Source organism: Patiria miniata, unplaced genomic scaffold (genome assembly GCF_015706575.1).
Source record: "Patiria miniata isolate m_02_andy unplaced genomic scaffold, ASM1570657v1 HiC_scaffold_9, whole genome shotgun sequence".
Classification (NCBI taxonomy): domain Eukaryota; kingdom Metazoa; phylum Echinodermata; class Asteroidea; order Valvatida; family Asterinidae; genus Patiria; species Patiria miniata.
Window position 1 is genome coordinate 19,200,928 of NW_024037076.1, and position 21,664 is coordinate 19,222,591.

A 21,664-nucleotide genomic window follows, 5' to 3' on the forward strand; every position below is an offset into this window, starting at 1 on the left:
AGAAGTCTCATCTGCTGATTCTAAAAATGATGTCAATTTAATGAAAACTCCAAACTCAGCTAACAAAACAATCAATTGTCATGGAGGTACAATAGTACAACATAGTATGCATACGCATAGCTTTATCCTTCATGTAGATGTGTACATTGTAAAATGCATTCTAATGATAAAGAACCCAACTCCGACAAAAAACAATGTGATACCGGTATGATCTCAATTTATACCAATTTGTCGCTGTTATTCTCGGGTATTGCATGTAAATAACCTCAATTATTTTTACCCATGGGAAGTGCGTTCATGCAGGAACAAGGAACTAGTGAGGGAACAGGAAAGCCACTTCCTCCAGCAGCAACATGTGTAATCTACATTGGTGCATGCACAAACTTCAGTCAATGTCAAACATTGTTACGTGTACTGGTAACTACTGCAATGAACTGCAGTTTGCCCTAGAAAACCCTTTGCGTTTTTGCTGGTCCGAGAGGGCTAGCTAGCCTATTGTCCTCTTTGTATCTGACCGATTCACGGACTAACTCACTGACTGAGTGTCACTTGTCAGCCAGGCAGTGCTATCGTAGAGGGTTACCCCGTAAACGGTAATGTGCTGAATCTGGTCCATTGTGTAGATAGACCACATGAATGAAGACTTAAAGGTACATATCATGTACAACATTTGCAAACATCGAACAAAATAAACTACCATGAAATACAAACTTTACTGTAAGTGAATAACAGTCTCATGCCTACTTGTGAAATCATGGCACCTGGTATGCTGTCATTTTCAAGAAAAGGAGAATTTTTGTGGTAATTTCCAACGATGGTCGGCCGACCATCGTTGCAAAAAAAAATGATTTTTTTTTTTTTTTTTTTTTTTTTTTTTTTTTTTTAACTGCCCCCAATTTACCAAATTTAATTAGTCCACATTTTGTTTGCAAGCGGTTTCACATCCGTGACAGGTGCAAGCCAGCTGGGCTGGTTCCTTGACCTGACAATTCCCTGAAGTCTACAAATTGCTCTGTTTCGCCAGAAGTAGGGTCAGGGAACCAGACTACAAGAACAGCATTTTTCCTTAAAACCAGCTTTACTGAGCCTGCCGTGTCTTATTTTTTTTTAAAGATCCTTGAAATCCAATGGGCACACAAAAAGCCAAAACATTCTTCAAAACTTGAAAAACACAAACTACAATGTTCTTGCAGTGTTTGGACCCCACGAAGGACGTTTCATAGGCGACATGTTTTCATAGTAGACATGTTTTAATTTTTTTGGCATTGACCTTGTTGCATAGAGTCCTCAGAAAAACATACGGAAAAACATTCTACTAAACATGTGTGCACTACATGTATTTCCATTAGAATCATCCAGGAAGTATAAATCTTTCGATCATTCTGGCTAGTATTATTGCACATGGATCAACCTACTGGGAAAAAACCCAAATAAGGCTGTGCCAATTATTTGTTTGTTTGGAATATACTCAAATATTCAATCATCCACAGAATATCCCATTAGGGTTTTTTTCGATCCAAATATAAAAAAATGCGAGCAGTCTCGCAGTGATGATGAAAAACATGCATGTCATTTCAAAGTTGCTTGGTTTTATTGTTTTCCAAATGTCACCCTTATTTTTAGAGCCAATTTATATACGCATGACTTTAGAGCTCAATTTTCTCAAATTCCTTCTGTAAAATATCAAGCCATTATCTACAATACATACATGATGTTCTTTGTATTATTTAACCCTAACTCCCTAGGCCTTTTTACTAGGATGTGTAGCCTCAATCCTGCAAAATCCTCTATTATTTCTTGAATATGGTCCGTGGAGGGGTGACCACTGCCTGAATCCTGCAAAATCCTGCGGCAGTGACTGTCAATATGTTGAGGCTTGGCCAGTGACATCCTGGAGCAGTAAGTAGGATTTCAAGCATAATCCAGGCCTATACTTATGCATGGCTGAGCAAAAACAACACAAGGTCTGGCCCAAGACCATGACAAAGTGCATCCTACGAAATCAGTAACGCACTTTTGCCACGTAACCTCAATCCTCCAAATTCCTCCACTTTGGCAAAGAGGATTTTGAAGGATTCAGGGCGGTTAGGGTTAATAATAAGGTAAATAAGCTCTTTGTTGACAATGGAGAAACAAAAATATACCAAATAAGTTCCAAGTTTAAACAATTATTATAAATGTCACAATGTGACTAATGACTATGCTTGTTGTTGTCATAAAATTCACTTCCTTTTCATTTTTGCAGGAAGAAGGAAAAGCCTTACTGTCATTGTCAGCTGACATATTGATTATGTGGTTTTCCAACATGCAACAATGACTATAAACTTTTTTTCAAGATAAGTCCCTAAGGTGGAAACCGAATGAACTATCTTGATCCAATTTACTTTCACTTTCGGCTGATTACCATCAATAATATATTAGTTATCCCATGAGCGCATGTACAAAAATGTAGAACATGGAATAATGTAGTGCACAGCGTCCCATCTGCCACGAGGCCAAAGGCTTGTAACTACATGTAGCTGACATTTGAAAGATTGGAAGGACGCAAACTTGGCATAAAGCAAAACATCACTTTCGTTTCTTCAGCTTCTCGACACAACTCACATCTTTTTGAAACATTCAAATAGGGAAAACACTATTCGGATATTAGATGGATGATAAACTATTCCTGTATATTCGGTACAGACCTACACTGTAGGCCAAGGTGTTCATTACTCTCAATTCTTATTTTCACAGTATTTCATCAAAATTAACTGCTCACCAATTCACTTATTTATGCAGAAAATATCATTATAATAAGAAATTTAATTTGTAAATAAAATTCAGTTCTTAAAGTTTAGTTTAGAAATCAAAGGGAATATATAGTTTTGAACTATTGGAAAGAATGTCGAGTATCCAGACGCCACTTCTTTGGTTGAGTGCAAAATGTATGGGGAGTCGAGTGCATTTTCAAAATATTTATGAACAAAATCGGAAATGTTTCTCAGTCCCAGATTCATGTCTTTTCAACATTTTTGCAATGACTGACCTTCATTGAGATTTAACATAAAAAGTGGTGTCGGGATGCAACATTCTTTCGCAACTTTCGTTCAAAGTACTACATGTACCAGCCATTAGCAACATGTTGGCCTTGAATACCCCAAGAAAGGAACAAAATTAAGAGGGTGGGCCTAGACAAGTTGTAATGAAACACTTGGTTTCATGAGGTACATGTACGGTAGGAATCACCACGGTTTCACCACTTTCTGATAAATTGGATTTATTTACACACAATCACATCACGAGTCATGTGAGGGAAAGAATGTTGCAACCTGACACCACTTCAGCGGGTTTTGTACAAAGTCTATGGATAGTCAAGAACATTTGCTAAGTATTTCCTAACAAAATTGGAAATATTTCTCAGTCCCAGATTCATGTCTTATCATCACTTTTCAATGACTGACCTTCATTGAGATGATATATGAAGATATATGAAGAAAAAAGTGGTGTCAGGTTGCAACATTCGGAAAGAATGTTTGCAACCTGACGCCAATTCAGCGGTTGTGTACAAAGTCTGTGGAGATCAAGAAAAAAATTTAAGTAAGTATTTCCTAACGAAATTGGAAATGTTTCTCAGTCCCAGATACATGTCTTTATTTTTGCAATGAATGACCTTCATTGAGATGATATATGAAGAAAAAAGCAGCATCAGGTTGCAACATTCTTTCCCAACATTCTTTCCCACGTGACTTGTGAGTGTTTTAATCATAATATGAATGACATTGGTACATGGGCATGATCTGATGATTGGCAGAAAGTTACATGCTATGTAGGAAGTTGAGGAAAACTCTGGTTTTCCATGCAAACCTGGCGAATAAATACTGAAGTGAAAACATGCTGGACGTTAGTCCGAGTAACCAGGACTCTACGAATCGCCTTTTTTTAACATTTGGACATGTCCAAATGTTAAAAAAGGCAAATTGTAGAGTCCTTGTTACTCAGACTGGCTGGACGTTATCTTTGCACAACAGAAATTTCGAAATTTTTGTTCAGCAAATGACTGAGATAAATAAAGCTGATTGTTTTTATGCTCGTTTTTGTGCACCGGTTGAGTGTACAGGTTCGTCGGGGGACTGCATGTACGCGCGAGTACAGTGCAGTGTACGTGGTTTAAGTTCCATTGCCCTTCCGGTTTTTCCCACCACATCATATCACATAGACAGTACCGCGCTATAAAATGGCACAAAAAGAGCCTAATGTCTCCGTTTTTTGATAAAATTCGGCAAACGAAAAGAAAAAAGCCTGTCTCACCTTTCTTAAAAAAGCAACAAAATTCGCCTTACCGGAAGAAATTGTAGGAGAAAGTCCTCTTTACTCGCTCAGATTTGCGATGGGTGACTCCCTAATTTGTATTCAAAATGGCAGACTTTAAAAATGACGTCACGGTTCAACCATTCAGCCTGCCGGGGTATCTTTTTTTAGTCAGTACAGTACAGGGCTAGGGAAGGGGAAGGGAATTTGTGGGCGTGATATTTAGCGCCCTCATTTGGTATTTTTAGATCAAAATAAAACAACAGCTGATCAAGAACGAGAGTAATACGGAATTTCCCGGAAATAAACGATTTTACCTCACCACAACTTTGTTTATATTGAATGTGCCAAAAAAAAAAGAGATAAGAAAATAAAGAATCAATCAACGCATATATCACTCACAGCACTCAATTTCGGATGGGGGGAGGGGGTACGTGCGGGGGTGCGGAGGGGATTCGCCCTCGAGATTGACTCGTCGGCTAAAAAGTGGACTTTACATTACAGTCTTGTAATTTTTACTTTCTTACAATTTTATTGACTTGAACAGTTCGATTGATTGATTTTAAACAAAAAAAAGGAGAGAATTGACATGCACTGCTACTTTCAAGAGACAAGGACTATAACCTCGTATAACACCCGTCCCCCAAGAAAAAGTTGAACGTTGAAATTAACCCATTTTCATTAAGATTTAATGAACAAAATTTAGCCTTTGTAACACCTTATTTATAGCTATAAATTTATTGTTCTCTATAGTACATCAAAATACAAAACATAAAATTCCGTTATCTCAAATAGCAATAAAAGTAGTTTTATGAATTGTAAAATTGTATGAAACCATGTTGTACATAAAAAAAATAAATGGGTTTATATAAGGACCTGAAGCTACTATGAAAAATCCTTTTGAAAAACTCACACAAGTAAAATTGTGGGAACTTGCACAAGTCACAAAGACTAATTTAAAACTCTGTTCATCCAGGGTCGCCGTTATACTCCCTAATAAACGTGTATGTTTCTTTTATCGGCCTTTGTGAAAACTATAACTATGTGCAATTGAATGTCTTTTTGACAACTCTGTGAGGCCCCTTATATCAACAACCTGAGCAGGGAACTATACTGAACTACTTAAATTGAATAAATATTGTAATGGTAAGACCAAATTTGTTACATAAACTCTTTTGTTATATTGTGTGCTTGGACACTGTAAATTCATTGGTCTAGAACGGCCAAGTGTCTGGTATATAAAAACGATTGAGTCTCGATAGTCCGAAGTCCCATTGGTCCGAAGTCCCATTGGCCCAAAGTCCCATTGGCCCAAAGTCCCACTGGTCCAAAGTCCCATTGGTCCGAAACGTACTATTGTGTAGTTCCACTTGTTCAGGTTGACTGACCCTAACCCTAACCCTAACCCTAATCCTATGGGGCGTCGGACCAATGAGACTTAGGACCAATTGGACTTCGTCCCAATGGGACTTGGGACCAATGGAACTTGGGACCAATGGGACTTGGGACCAATGGGATGTCGGACCAATGGGACGTTTATACCAATGAAACGTATAGAGCAATGGGCCGTCGGACCAATGGGACGTCGGACCAATGGGACTTCGGACCAATGGGACATCGGACCAATGGGACTTCGGACCAATGGGACTTCGGACTATAAAGACGTCCCCTATAAAAACGCATGTCACACACTTATTTTTACGTGGAGATCAGTGATATCGCACTGCGATCATTATGCGCGCGTATGGAACCTGAGGGCGCGCTAGCTTCGCTCAATGAGAATAATTGCAATGTCAACGAGAACTGCAACGTCAACCGCTCAGTTTCATGTCCGGCAGGACACCAAAATCAAAACTTTCAGTTATCTAAGGTCGCATGGCAGTGGTTTAATTTATTTCTCACGCCCTAAGTTACAACCATATATCTTTTAGACTTATTGGCACGATATAACAAAATAGTTGTTGACTGCTGTGATATGGGATATGCCGTTTTTAACCCCCTCGGGTCGAATCGCCTCGGGTGCTATGCGCCCCTCGGGTGTTTTAAAAACGTCATATCCCACATCACAGCAGTCAAAATTTGCTATTTATAATTATTATTATATTAAATGAGCACCATGGAGTGGTCCACATACAAATTCCTGCATTAAGTCCTATACCTACTGGTGTCATTTACTATACTGCACGTCAAATATACCTATTTTTTAATGGAAAAAAAACCCCAAAATTCAGTGTTTACAGTAGACATCTAACCACAGCCATGCTCATAATGAACCTTTCTTCATGTAAAACAAATTTAGATTATTAATCAATAGTTCATCCACTGAAGTCAACACAGACATGTGAAACATCCCTCTCAGTATAGACCACTCCGGGCGCACTATCATTCCTATCAAGAAGGCCCCCTTCAATGGCGAAAGCATTGTATTGGCTATTATTCAAATAATCCATCACACAGCAGGTTCTTTGTACAGCAGCATACACAATGACTTCTCCATTGAAGGGGGCCTCGTGAGTGTACAGTGAGCATGAGCCTGGACTTGTCTACACATATCAAAGACTTACAGCAGATTTATCTGGGTGACTGAAACTGAACAGATGGATCACGTCGTCAAGAAAGTACAATGCCAAAAAAGGGTTTGAAAAGTTGCACTGATGAACCACATTTTCGATGATGGGCCTACACATCAAGGGTTGCACTGTCTGTAGTACAAATTGATTATTTTTCCAGAAAACTTCCTACATCACTTTAAATATCAATCCAACTTTCCTAAATAATCAATTATAAACGTCATCATATAGAAGCGTTCATCACAAGTTCATCACCAGTCAATTTTACAAGTCAATCACAAGCCCATTCATAACTTAAAGGGAAAATACAACATTTGCAAACATCAAAAAACGAAATGATCAAATTATCACGAAATACCTTACTGAATTGTTAGGGAATGACAGTCTAAAGCATCCTATAAAATCGTGGCTGCTGGTGGGCTGACATTTTCAAGAAAAACTGCGTTGGAAAAAACTGGCTTTTTTCAAAACTGTTCTTAATTTTTCATATTTAGTTTTCTGACTTTTCTTTGCTATTGATCACACACCTGTGAAGGGGTACAACCCTGCTAGACTGATTCTCTGACCTTACAATTTCCCAAAGTGTATTAATTGCTTCGTTTCATCTTAAGTGGGGTCAGGGAACCAGACTACAAGAACATGATAGGTTTTCATGGTTTTTCCAGCATCTACAAGCCCAAAACATGAAACAAGTCAGTTTAACAATATTTTATATACCATACTAATCCTCCAAATCCGTGTATTTCTGAAAATTGCAGCAAAAGCAAATGTTGTACATTCCCTTTAACAGTGGATGAACAATAAGGAAGGAATGCCTTTGTCAAAGCTCATTTGAAAAGCTTGTGAGTTGAACTGGCAAGTACAGCTACGCCAACCTGACTCCCCTACATCTATTTTTGCATTCCTGAGAAACATTGCTTTCAAACATGAAATGAGTCTAAAATAAGGGAATAAATGTGTGCTCCGGAGGTTTTTATCACTCTGTTTAAGACCACTTAGAGTCTGGGTGCTGATAATTACCCGAGCCGGAGGCGAGGGTAATTATCAGCACCCAGACTCTAAGCGGTCTTAAACAGAGTGATAAATACTGACGGAGCACATATTTATTCCCATTCATAAATACCTTTTCGGTAAAAAAAAATCATATAATTTGTTCAAAACATCCCGATTTTGTTCAACAAATTCACTTTATGCTTTTTGAAACATCCCTCTTGCAAAATAATGGAGTGTTCAGCTGGCGAGTAAGATGTAAACAACCCTTTTATGGAGATTGACGAGCGCGTATCATGTTCTGCGCGATGTCGCGCAGAACGCACCTGGCGCGTTGCGTTTTGAATTTAGAACTATAAAATTCTGACTCCCTGGTAGTGTTGCGCATGCCTACGTGAGGATTGTGAACGTTCAACCAACGAAACGAAAAGAGGCACTGGATTTTTAGGAGTCCACATTTTATTGTGACACTGGAAAAGTGTTTAAGACCCGCTAGCAATGTCTTTATCATCCGTTTAAGACCGGCCACGTGACGGGCTCTCGACCAATAGGAATGCGTAAACTGTCTTAGGTATTTATGAATTACATATAATGCCATCACAGTGTTAAACAATAAATATATAGAGACTCGGAGGGTTATTTTAGCCTGGTGATGACCCGTTGTGAGAGCTCTGTGAGGGCTTGACTGGCCGGGCTTGGCGTCAACTGGCTGATCTGCCTCTTGGCTTCCTGGCTGTACTTGTTGGCGATGTACCGTGTCTGCTCAATTCCGTCCGTCTAAAAGAAAGAAGAAAAAAAGATGTAAAAGGTAATGGAAAACATCTGCAAACATCAAAAACAAAACTGCCAAAATATCATGAAATATCCTACTTGACTTGTATAAAGTAAATAGTAGTATCAAGCATCCCGGGAGTATGCTGTCTTATTCAAGAAAAGAGGAATTACCATCATTTCCTTGCGATGGTTCGGACAAAACCATTGTAAGAAAACAAAAAAATGTTTTTCAAATACTGCCTCCAAATGCCCAAATTAGGTTTAGTTTGCAATTAATTACATATCCCCAAATGTGAGTTATTTTTCCTAAATGACAAACTGGGGATCATACAACAAGAGGGTGCAAGCCAAAACGTATTAACCCTAACCGAACACAACCCATCAAAGTTCAACAGCAGGTTTTGTTTAAATCTGTTGGGATAGGTACAGTTCCCCTAAAACAGATGGTCTTTTACACTGGGGTTGGCATACCTCCAGAAACTAAGTCCAACAGTGTGTGTGTACAATTTCCCATGTGGGTGTTGGAATTTGCCTGAATGGGTATGGTTCCTAGTAAATTAGGCTGGGGAGTTAGGGATAATTATTAATGAACATTTTGGAAGGGAGGGCTTTCAACAGAAACCTTGCTTTGCATCATGAGAGATGAACATGTATCTTCACATTTTTTGCCCAAAATGTATACCGAGCTGAACTTTTTTGACAGGTTAGTTTTCAATAACCTGTTTAAGATTTATTTTAATAGGGGTTTTGGTGTCCATTACCTTTTACAAAATATCAGTCTTGCATTTAAGTAGTTAACAATTTCATTACTGGACAATATGGTTCTCATTTGCCGAGCACTTAGGTGGGCTTACAGCTTAGTGATAGGGCTGCCTACTATTGTTGGCCCATCTGGTTTTCTTGTCTTGAAATGTCTGAGAATATGTCTATTCCCCCCTGGATGGGATGCCAGTCCATTGCAGACTACTCCCCATTTAATGTCAGTACTCATTATATACTCCTGGGTGGAGAGAGGCAAGTTGGGATGAAGTGTCTTGCCCAAGGACACAAAATATGACCGGCAGCTGGAAATGAACCCCTGACCCTCTGACCATGAGTCACGAGCCCTAACCACTAGGCTACACTCCCCCACACTGTAGGGCAAACCATTAATCCATTTAAAAAGCCTTGCCTTCTGGCTTAAAAAATACAACAAATGTACCTATGAGGGGGAGGATAAAGTTTCTTCCTGCTTTTCTGGACTTCATAAAAAAAATTTGTTACTAAAATTTTGTATCTTCTATCCATGTTACCTTGGCAACAGCTTCTCTTGCCCTCTCCACGTCACCTGGCTCGCTGAATCGTCGCATAATCAGAGCGTCCAATTCAGGGAACTGCATTCAGAAAGAGTTTAGTCAACTTTTAACAAATTTGTCTGGATCCAATTGTTTTCTCAGTTTGTGCTTCAATGTTAAATCTTTCTACAAAAAGCAATTGGCAGACTTTTTTAACAGAAGCTTTAGAGAGAACTTCAAAGGTTCTTAGCTTAAACTTTCGAAATTGCCAAGAAACTACATTCCTAATTTCGCAGAAGCACCAAGTTTTCATATTACATCATGCAATAAAGTTTTCCTGCAGTTTTTCTACGACTGAGGCAATAAGACAGATCTTGTCAAGCTACATGTATATTTGCAATCTTAAATTGTGCCCCCAGCACAAAACCAGTACTGTGATTTTGGGCTCATTGGAAAGGCCATTGAATAAGCTTACCAATGATGTATTTTCATTTCCCAAACTCGGGCTTCAGAAAGTTAAAAAAAGGCAAGAAATTTGTCTTAAAGGTGTCCCAAGTGAATTCCTTAGGAAATTTACAAATTAACTTCATATAAAGGGAAATATTTTCACTATTCTAGCTTTTAACGCCTAAATCTGAATTTCGGTTTAAAAAGAATTTTTTTTTGCCTGATGTACAGGCTGTGTCTCAAAATATGGCCGTGCAACTTTGACTGTTTTTGTGCTGGAGAGTCACAATTTATACTTTTAGTTTATCTTGGGGCATGACTGCTGCCGCATTCTGGCAAGAAGACATCTTTAATTCTCAAACTAATTTTCAACCTTCTTATTTTTCATTCCAAACTTGGTGATGACTGTACCTTCTCGGCAGCAAACAGTACCGGACCCGTAGCGAGCCCTAGCTTCAGGTCTGCCGATGTCGGTTTTCCCATTTCGGAGTCGCTGGACACAAAGTCCAAAACGTCGTCGATCAGTTGGAATGCCATGCCCACATTGCGGCCGTACTCAAAGGCTATCTGGCACACCTCGTCACTACACTTGCCCAGTACCGCCACCTGATTTGAAAATGTTTATCATTCGAATTCACTATTTCTAATATTCAAATTCGTCCATCATCATCGATTTAATGCACTTCCAATGTTTAATTTTGACTTCTGTCAGACAATTTCAAATTGTGTTCAAGCAAATTCAAACAACAAGCACACGTTTTCGTCCCGGAGTATTCTATTTCGTCTCATCTACGCCAAACCTTGTTATTCATAAATCAAATTCATCTAATTGATTTATATAAGATGAATTTGATCTCTGAATGCTGCCTTTCCGCAACAGCTTAGACGAATTTGATCTGTAATGATGAATATTCTCGACCCGGTGACTAAAACGGGGGACCAAACTTTGAAATTGATTGGAAACGACTAAATTGGGTTTGTTAAAAGCGTGTGAAATTTTGCTAGGACGAAATAAAATGTTAGAGTTGGTGAATTTGAATGACAAATGTTTTAAAATAGCCGGGAAAACCTATATTAAAAATTCAAAACCTTCAAATCTAAAAAAAAAAAATTCCAAATATTTCAAACCCCTCATGTTTCGGCTCAAAAAAAAATCAATCTTTAATATAATGTATGTCTTGATGACCTTTGAGAGTTCAGGTACTTTTCACGATTTGTTGATGTCGGGGTACAAAATGTATTTCTCACTGTGCCTATTGGAATATATTTTACTGGTCTGTACCCTTCATGCATGAGGTTCATATTACACTCAGGGTCTTACCGCCTGACAGCTATGGGCCATCAAACTGGCCGTCTTCATGAAGGTTTTCTTGAGGTAGTGAGAAAAACGCTCATTTTCATCCTCCTTGGACCCCAGCTGCATAAACTCCCCTTAATAAACAAAACAAAAAGATCAAATCCATTCAGATTTCTCCGTTCAGATTTCCACTGGCATGAGTAATACAAGGACGTGTTCTCATTTCTTAAACAGTGCGAGTCGTGGTCCTACAATACAGACTTGAAAACAGATTTTCGTTGCCATATAATGGGTGTTTCGGTGCTTTTTTGTATTTCCATATTTATGAGCAAAATGGTGTCGTCTGAAAGGGAATGTGCATCATTGGCTTTTGCTGTAATTTTCAGAAATGGAGTATTTGAGGGGTTAGTATAACATATCAAATATTGTTACACTGACATGTTTGACATTTTTATGTTCGAAAATGCTGGAAAAACCAAGAAAAACAAAATTGTTCAAGTAGTCTGGTTCCCTGACTCCACTAAAGATGAAATGGATCAATTGATAGTTTCCAGAAAATTGTAAGGTAAGGGAACCAGTCTAGCTGGCCTGCACCCGTTCATGAACATGTAACCAATACCAAACAAAATTTGGACTGAAAAAAGGTAAATTTGGAGCAGTAGTTGAAATATAGTTAGGTTTTTCCAACGGTGGTCGGCCGACCACCATTGGAAATGTATACAAAAATACCATTTTCTTGAAAATGACTTCACACCAGGTGCCATAATTTTACAGGATGCTTTAGACTGTCATTTACCAACATCCCAGTAAGGTATTTCTTAAAAACTTGATAGTTATATTTTTCGATGTTTGCAAATGTTGTATATTCCCTTTAAGGCCGGTTCATACTTAGCCTGAAAGTAAACGCATAATTGTGAAGTCACGGCAAGTTTTCCCACTGCGAATTCAACTAAAGCAAAATTTCACAGCAAATGTTTCCTGAAGTCATATTAGTTTTCCATTCCTGAAGCATGAACCTGCCTTAAGGCACAGTCTTCAGTCTTGTAGCTGCTTCGGCACAAAAAGTTACCAGAATAGAGAACACTGAGAGTACCACCAGAAGCTCTTGACATCTTACATTGCTCTTGTGACTAATTTAGCAATCACCAAAAGAAAATATGGACTCACCCCTCACAAGGTCGTCTATAACTTGCGATAGAATCAAGACCACCTCTTCGTTGCCAATCCTTGCTAAAACCTTAGAGGATACCGACAGGACAAAATCACCAGCTAGGATAGACTGCAGAAGAGAATAAAAAGACAAACAAAAGAACTAAGTCAAATGATTTTCCAGGAAGGAAAACACTTACAGTAAACTCTGGCTAAACCGACATCGTACAACTCTTCAAATCGCTCAAGTCGGCCGTCTGACTAAAGTCCCGATTGTCCATAATGCATTTCCATTGGATTATTTATTTCTAAGTCGGCTTTTACACGTCGCCATTTCGCTCAAGTCGTTGTGTTACTCTCGGTCCCCTTTCCATAAAAAGCATTACAAAATCCTTTGTGTAAGTCGGCATTCAACAAATCACGCATTGGCATTGACTTCCTGTACTGCGGTTGGCAAAGTGTCGAGTGAAAAGTGGTTTCACACGGCTTGTGATCGCTGCATGCATCGGTGTTGAAAAAGGGTGTCCTACTGCATACCACTACGCGGTGCTATAGGATCTTTGCTGCATACATCGCATACATATGCATCGTGAGCATATCAATACCAGTACCCCCTCTAGGCTGTACGGATGCGCTCTGTCCATTTTGGGGGTCGTCTTATTGAATGACTACTGCTGCAGTCAATGCGTGCGTGGTATATACCGGACCACGCACGCATTTAAGTTGTTACTGTGCACGTACACATATGTATCGTGGTCTCCACTATCAATACCCCAAATGTGATGATACAATTCGAGGATCAATTTGCTGGATTCAACTCACACATTAAGGAGATAATCCAGGGTTAATCGAAGCCAATTAGTGCAATGAATCATGTGTGCAAAAGACCATTCATGTAAGTCGGCAAAATGAAAGTCGGCAAAATGACGACTTATAGCATATATCGGCATTCGCGTAAGTCGTCACAAATTCTCGGGTACCGAGAGTGCCGGTTTAGCCGGAGTTTACTGTATTACATTGTTTCAAGACGAGCAAATTCACGATACACATTTCATCAATATGCACATCATAGAACTGAATGTCACTTGGTATTTTACAGTTACAATCATGCAATCCTGATGAATAAACGGAGATCTGAAACATTTTACTACAACTTTACAAGGTGTCTGTTTCTCTAGGTTGCGTCTTGAAATTAAAATAGAACTGCCCGATCTACCTTGTCTCCCTTAAAGGTACAACTTTTATCATAACGAGTCTCCCTAATGGGCCATTTACACGAATAATGTAGAAAGAGGCAATTGCAGTAAAGTGTCTTGCCAAAGAACACAAGCACCATGTTCCACTGCACATGAGGCTATTAAACACCCTTACTATTGGACCACGGCATTCCGTACCTTTTTCTGTCCCCATTTCTCATTGATGGCCGTCTTATTTCTCCTCGTGTCAGCGTTATCTATGACGTCATCATGCATCAGGCTAGCTGTGTGGATCATCTCAGCTATCATGGCTATCTGACGCTGGGTGTCTAGGAGTTGTCTATAGGACCGAAAAAGTAGTTCAGTGAAAAAAATATCATCAATCACATCAAAAAATTGGGGGTATTTTGAACAAGACCACCATTAGACACTGTATTTCTGCATAAAGTGTGGCATATATTTTTGTTCTAGAACTTGAAAACACCCTTTAAGACTGAAGAGGGTAACATCAGAATAATGGAACAATTGTATTTATATATTATTGTATGGCTTTGAGGGGCATACAAGAATATATTGAATGAGCTATAACAATATTGCACAAGTCGAAGATGAGTGCAATATTGTATAGCAAGTGCAATTATATTCTTGTATCCCCGAAAAATGCCGTCCAGTATTATTATTATTATTAATATTAGGCTGACTAGATCGGCAAGAAATAAATTTCAGGACCGTTTTATTTCTCACATTTCTTCAAATTATTCTTCGTTCACCGAAGCAAATGTCACAACAATCGAAGCTACTGTTGTAGTTGTTGACAACAGTGCGCGTATACCCTGCTGCGTGATGTGTCTGCGTGTGGGAGCGACGGTACTACGTATTACCCTGGTTGACTGGTTGACAACTGTGAGGTTCTACGCTCTAGATTGTACAGGAACCAGTGAAAATACCAGAGTGAGGACAATATCAAAAGTAATATTGTCCTCATCTGGGTACTTTTACCGACATAATGTTGTAGTCGTCCGGATACTTTTTTACGAAAATATACCATACGCTGATTTATTTTTACCACTGGAAGCCTGATATAAATAACAATTATGAATATTGACAGGAGAAAACAATTTTAGCAATTATGGCATATTTCTTATTTTTCTCTCAAGCTAGGAAAGGCTTTACTAGTTACCTGTTGGCACCGTGGGTGTGGGAGTTGCACGCTCCGGCAGTGAGTAGGACTAGCATTGGACGGAAGGCTTTGCCTTTACCGTCAAAATAGTACTGGGCTACTTCTTGTAGAGATCTGCGCTCAGTGATTAACTCCTAAAATAGTGAAAAGAAAAATGTATCATAAATAAAATGATGAGTACCAGCAACAAAGAATACTGACTGAACAGTTTATGATTCAGAAATATTGACATGCAAGCTGAGGAAACTCAATTTGAAAAGTTTCTGCAGGTTTTCTTCTATGAATGAACAGAGCACGTAGGTTAAATCTCACATGAGATACACAAGACCACAAACTGATATACTTTTTGGACTGATTAAATTCCCTTCAGGGCACTCAACTCCAGTTTGACCAAAAGTCTTAAATACGCAGGTGACTTTTACAGACTCACTGCATAATTAGCCCTCAATGGTTACAGATAACAGAAAGACATTACAGACACTTAAAGGGCCCGTGAAACGTAATATTTTTAATGCAATCCTTGCAAATGCACCTTTGTGTCCCTTTAACCTTATTTTCAATTTTCATTTTGCCATTTTCAAGGGTATTTTGGTGCCTTTTTGGTTTTTATGCTAATGAGAATTTCCATTTTCATGAGCAAAAGTGTGATGTCATATCAGGCAGAAACCTCAATGTTGCAATTCTTCGTGTGCCCGGCAGAAGGGCATTATGTGCATATGCCCTTATGCAATAGCCCGTAATGACCAAAATGTTCCCAGCAAAAAGGCATATGCAGCAAACTGCCTCTATTTTAATGAAATTTAAACATTTTTGTCAGAAATTACTACCAGTTGTTCCAAAACGTATGATTCACACGCGTGACAAATTTCAAATTCGTACGATTTATATTACGTGTGGGGGAACATTGGAACCTTTCAATTGATGCAATTTTCTTGAAAATGATTTTTGCGTCAGAACGCTCATATGCCCTTCTGCCGGGCACCCGACGAATTAGTTTATGCACAAAAAAGTTGCAAAATTTTTGGATATTTCGCTGTCGTAAACTTTCTTTTTATTAGTGATTTGTTGTTGTGTCAGTTCATGGCAGTAAGCCAATGAGCAGACTTTTCTCACAAATGTTTTCAATGGGCATTTTTTTGGGTTCACTATTTCAACAGAAAAGCACCAAATATGAACAGTGTCTCCCTGAAATGACATCACGCAAACAGCGCCCTCAGTTGTCCGGAAAAGCATGGAAAATTTGTTAATGTTTAAAGAAGTGCACCTTTCAACAAATTAACGAAAAAGGAATATCAATTAGTTTTCATACACTTAAGAGGATTAGAAAGTAGCACAAAAAATGTTCCTCAGAAATATTCACTTCATGGGCCCTTTAAATAAACGGCCACTATGTATCCAGCGCCCTTAGACTGTTTAAAGGGGCACTAGGTCCTGAAATCCCCGAAAATTTTATGTTTTGGATTGTTAACTTAGCCTTATCTTAAACATCTGGTTGAAAGGAAACCAACCTAATGTCTTACCGTTCCCGAGAAAAGACGAAAAATTCTGCTTGTTTACATCGGACATGACGGAGTACGAATATGTTTTTTGTGTCGTTCTCAGTGTACGATATACACGTTGTGCGTCTCGGGAACAGCGGTGACCAATCACCATCAATGCAAAAAGAGTGGTTTCTTCAACGTCCGCAAAAGGCGAACACTTTACGAATGAAATCACAACTAGCATCCAAACGGCTCGAATTTATGGGGTCACAAAAGTGGACCCCGAAATTTGTTCTCGCACGTATAAAACAGGAATAACACAAAAATGCCCAGTTTTGAAAGGATAGTTGTGTGGATGTTTATATCCTACTTTTAAATGTTCTTTCCGATTAACATCATCTCGTTCAAAGCGCGTTTTGTAGCCCAATTGGGCTGTTCCAGGACCTAGTAGCCCTTTAATTATGGATATCGCCACTTTGTGATCACGTGGTAATGGTTGGGGACACTTCATTGAAAATATGTCCTATCATGACAGGGTCACACAGATAGTGGTATCTGTGAAACGGTCTATGCAGCAATGCAACAATTGACCTGTGCGTGATAACCGCCAAATGGAGGTGATTGCACAGTATTGAGCAGAAGCAGAAACAGGTGTGCACACATGTATGTGACAATTAGTCCAGCCCTTTACGCGCAATCCTGTCAATGTGCATACAATGTGCATCCTCCACACTGGAGCTCACTTAAAGGGAAAATACAACATTTGCAAACATCAAAAAATAAAACTACCAAATCCTTTTGAAATACCTTGCTGGACTGTTAGTGAATGACAGTGTAAAGCATCCTGTAAAATCATGGCACCTGGTATACTGTCATTTTCAAGAAAACTTGTTTTTTTGTATCAATTTCCAACGCTGATCGGCCGATCAGCGTTGGAAACAACTGGCTTTTTTTCAAATACTGGCCCCAATTGACCATCACACTTGTTTGCAATCGATTACAAACCTATGAACAAGTACGAGCCAGCTAGACTGGTTCCCTGACCTTACAATTCCCCAATGTATGTAAACTGCTCTGTTTCTTCTGATATGGAGTCAGGGAACCAGACTACAGGAAAATGATCATTTTTCTTGGTTTTCATAGCATTTTCGAACCCAAAACCTCAAAAAAGTCAGTGTAACTATATTTGCTATATATTTCCAACCCCCCAATTCCATCCATTTCTGAAAATTACAGCAAAAGCAAATGATGTATATTCCCTTTAAGCGTTCACAAAGCACCATCAATTGTTAATTCAAAATTGTGCTTTGCCATTCACAGATGTAATTCTTTTATAAACACTGTACATGTATACCTCTGTGAAGGGCAAAACTGAATATAGAACTTACATCTCCATGAACTCTGTGCAGGAAATGTTGATGGTACATGTATTTTCTAAGACGGAATTTTCGTCTGGGAGATGTTTATTCAATATTGGGTTTTGGTATTCACAGAAGTAATTATTTTAAAAACACTGTACATGTGAAGGGCAAAACCGAATTATTAAATTTACATCTCCCCCGACACAAATTCTATCTTATCAACAGTTTGGTTGCAGTACCTGCTGCAATAACAGATTCGAACCCGCCAACCGACCCCGGCATGCTCGGCTGTGAAGACGTGTTAAGACGTCTGCATTAGTAAGCAGGAAGTCATGGGTTCGAGTCCCACCCTAGTAAACTTGTGATTTTTTTATCGCAAGTCCTTGGACAACACGGAGTATACAGTGTTGATAAAAAATACATAAGTGAAGGGCATCTTCATCATCATCGTCAGTTTTGAGGCAGTTGTCCAGTCTGTTCTGGGTTGGCCTGCTTTCTCCCTATGGCTCTCCTCCACTTGGCCCTTTCTGTCGCGTTCCTCGCATTGACTCCAAGCAGACGCATGTCATCACTCATGGAACTCTGCCACGTCTTGCGCGGTCGGCCGACAGGTGTGGGCCCTCCCACGACTATGTTGGTACACCTCTTGACCCAGCTGGCATCTTCCTTTCTCTCCACGTGACCATACCACCTCAGCCTATGCCTCCTCAACACAATACCGATCCCGTCCACTCCCCACCCAAAAAAACCTAATATTGAATAAACATCTCCCAGATGAAAATTCCCTCTCAGAAAATGCCATCAACATTTCCTTCACCGAGTCCACAGCACTAATCAACTTACGTACTTTGCATATATTTCCATGCAGAGAAGCAAGTTCATCTTGGGTCAGCTTCTCCGGGCTACACGTTTCCTTAGGAAACACATTTGAATTGGTAGAAAAACACCGACTATAAAGATACCTGAACAAACAAGAAAGAACAGAGACCAAAAAAGCTCAACATACAAGATGAAAACTTCTATAAGAAATCAAAGACACATCCGAAAAGCGAAGAGGTTAAAATGTGAGGAGTAATTTTGTAAATTACCTATTGTTGGTCCTCAGTCTACCTTTGCAATTTGAAGATGCCTGTTTGAGAGACAAAGATAACATGTTGGAACTGAACTTCAAGTTTATAGCAATTATAGCTACAATTCGGGCGATTCACAATGCAGTGCGCCACCAAGAGTTTGCCCCGGAGAGTTCATTTTTCCCAGTACATTGTGGGAGATGGTCGACAAATTCGCAGCGCGGGACATTTTAAATTGTTAGTTTTTCCGGTCAGTGGTTTCGTAAGCGTATGATTCGAGGATCTGTTTGCCCATTTCTTTTCTTGTTATCAATATGGTGTTTTTTGTAAGGCGGCAGAACGCTATCCCCCAATCTATGACATATTAGCTCAAGTTGTCTACTGACACTCATTCAAATGGGCCATGTTTTGTCGACCGTAAACTTGAAAAATGGACTCTCCGTGGCAAACTCTTGGTGGCGCACTGCATTGTGAATCGCCTCGAATTCAATGAAAACTTGCCTGCACATGCACAATGTGTGTCTAACGCACATTGTCGCCCAATTTGGGGGTGCTTTTGCAGCTTCGATTTTTCATGTAAATGCCAGATAAACATGAATTTTTTTTTGATAATATATATCTTGAAGATGCACTCTTTCCTAAAAAAAAAACCTAGAAAATTATATCCCATGAGCCACATGGGGATTGCCCCCCTTGTTTTTGGCCAATTTTACGGCAGATTTCTGGCAGGGGCCATATTAAGGGTCACCCAAATCAGGGAAGACATCTACAAAAGCTTTCTTTCACATAAATGTCAATATTTAGTCAGAGATTACATTAAAATTGACATAAAAAAAAGTTTATGCAAAGTTCCAAGCATTTGAAAAAAATGCATGTGATGCATCATGACCGATCATTTTTGACCCTCCCTAAAATAAAGGTGTGAGGTATGATGGGCATTATTTTCCTACTTTCCTGCTCTACTACATTAGTTGTACCAATGTATTCAAATTCAGCTTCCAAATCAATCTCAACCTCAAGATATGGGTCAACTAGTTTAAAGTCAGTGATATATTCTATGGGCCAGTCTAGTCCCACCACTTACTGGGGCACTAGAACTTCCTTTTTTGACATTTGGGATGTTGGTCTGTCGTACTAGTTGTTGCAATTTCCAAAAGTTCACAACACAAAACCACGCAAAATACTTAACAACAATACCTTTGCCCCAGTTAGTGGGACTAAGGCCAGTCAGTTTCCCGTTTTTTGGCTACCGTAACACCTCAACGGAAAGCAATTTGAAGTTTCGCTTTCGACCTCATCTATAGCAGAACCTTTCCACCAAGTTTGAACAAAATCTGTGACATATGGTGCCATGGCCCGTTGAATTGGCACGGAATGACCCCAAATCGTCAAAAAGCGTCAACAAGCGTCAACTGGCGTCAACAAACTTCAACGGTCGTCAACCCAGCATCAACAAATTTTGTAGAAGTTTTGGAAAATCAAAAACAGCTTTATAATGGTAGAAATGGCAACAAAGAACACCTTCAGCATTAGACCCGTGAACGTGGCTTGTAATTGTATACAACGCCACGTTCACGGGTCTACTTCAGAGCTCATATAAATTAAGTAAAAACTATTTCAAAATTTTTTTTTTTCAACACAAAACGTTTGACGACTCTGTCGAGTTTGTGTTGGCCGCCATTTTGTTTACGTGAAGCAGTGCCATCGCATTAAAAAAAAATAATTTTAACTTAAATTGATATGCAGATGTTCTTTATTGCTTTTTCTACCATATAAATTTACTTTTAATCTTCAAAAGCATACACAAAATGTGTTGATGCTTGTTGACGCTTGTTGACGCTTGTTGACGCAGTTTAGCCCCCCCCCCCCCAAAAAAAATGCAACACTCGAAATTTGCACTGCAGCTAATTGCACAACGTTGCACCTCCCGATTATTTTTTTTTTATAAAAGTTACAAAAACTATTTTTCTACCACGGTAGAAGACAATCCACATCGACAGCAGGTTGTGCTTATACTCTTGTCGGACGTCGAATTAATTTTCTTCAGACATAATCGCAAGTTTCGCGGCAAAGAAAGTCGAATTTGACGCAATAGACCCACGTTCTGTAACCACATGAAGGTCGCCATCTTGAAACACTTCTCAAAAACACTGGTTTCCGGCGCCGCCACGCAAATTAAATGCTGACATCATTGGTGCCGCTTTTCATTGACGTGCACGCATGCTAGCCTCCGTCAAAAAAAAAAAGTGGCGGATGCTTTTGATGAGGCTCCGGTCTTTGCCCATCGGCGAGTTAACTTTTAAAAATGAAGCCTAATAATGCCCCATACCAATCTCACCTCATTTTTGGATACATCAGAAAAATATGCTGTAATAGAGTAGGCTTTAATTAATCAAGTTAACTGACAAGTTAATGCACTACCAAGCACCACCTGGAGTTCTACAAGGCCTGTGAAAACTGTGAAAATTAGGAACGTTTGTGTTTTGTTTTGGTATAGAATCCACCCCTCTATGAGAAACTTCGTCGCCAACAGGCGCCAGGCTCGGCCTAGGCCGGGCAGTCAGTCAAATAAAGTTTCAGGTGGA

General features: G+C 39.3%; 2 protein-coding genes across 14 annotated transcripts in view; both read right to left on the reverse strand.

The window, feature by feature from the left end:
* The window catches only part of LOC119720635 (talin-1-like), a 114,241-nt gene extending 109,819 nt beyond the window's left edge, over positions 1 to 4,422 (reverse strand). For 12 of the 13 annotated variants that reach the window (XM_038190401.1, XM_038190400.1, XM_038190398.1 and 9 more), the window contains exon 1: positions 4,291 to 4,421. The gene's annotated coding sequence lies outside the window, so the exon portion shown is untranslated. Of the gene's footprint in view, positions 1 to 4,290 lie in introns of all 13 variants that reach the window. The other variant, XM_038190389.1, reaches the window with a different exon arrangement.
* Positions 4,423 to 8,406: 3,984 nt separating this feature from the next.
* On the reverse strand, positions 8,407 to 21,238 carry LOC119720811 (all trans-polyprenyl-diphosphate synthase PDSS1-like). The gene is made up of 10 exons (XM_038190664.1): positions 21,052 to 21,238; positions 19,098 to 19,138; positions 18,857 to 18,971; positions 15,168 to 15,301; positions 14,186 to 14,327; positions 12,810 to 12,921; positions 11,667 to 11,776; positions 10,757 to 10,951; positions 9,917 to 9,997; positions 8,407 to 8,627 (listed from the first exon to the last, which is right to left on the reverse strand). Exons 1-10 carry the CDS (start codon positions 21,205 to 21,207, stop codon positions 8,487 to 8,489), a joined length of 1,227 nt encoding a protein of 408 aa, XP_038046592.1. The 5' UTR covers positions 21,208 to 21,238; the 3' UTR covers positions 8,407 to 8,486.
* Between the last annotated feature and the right edge of the window lie 426 nt (positions 21,239 to 21,664).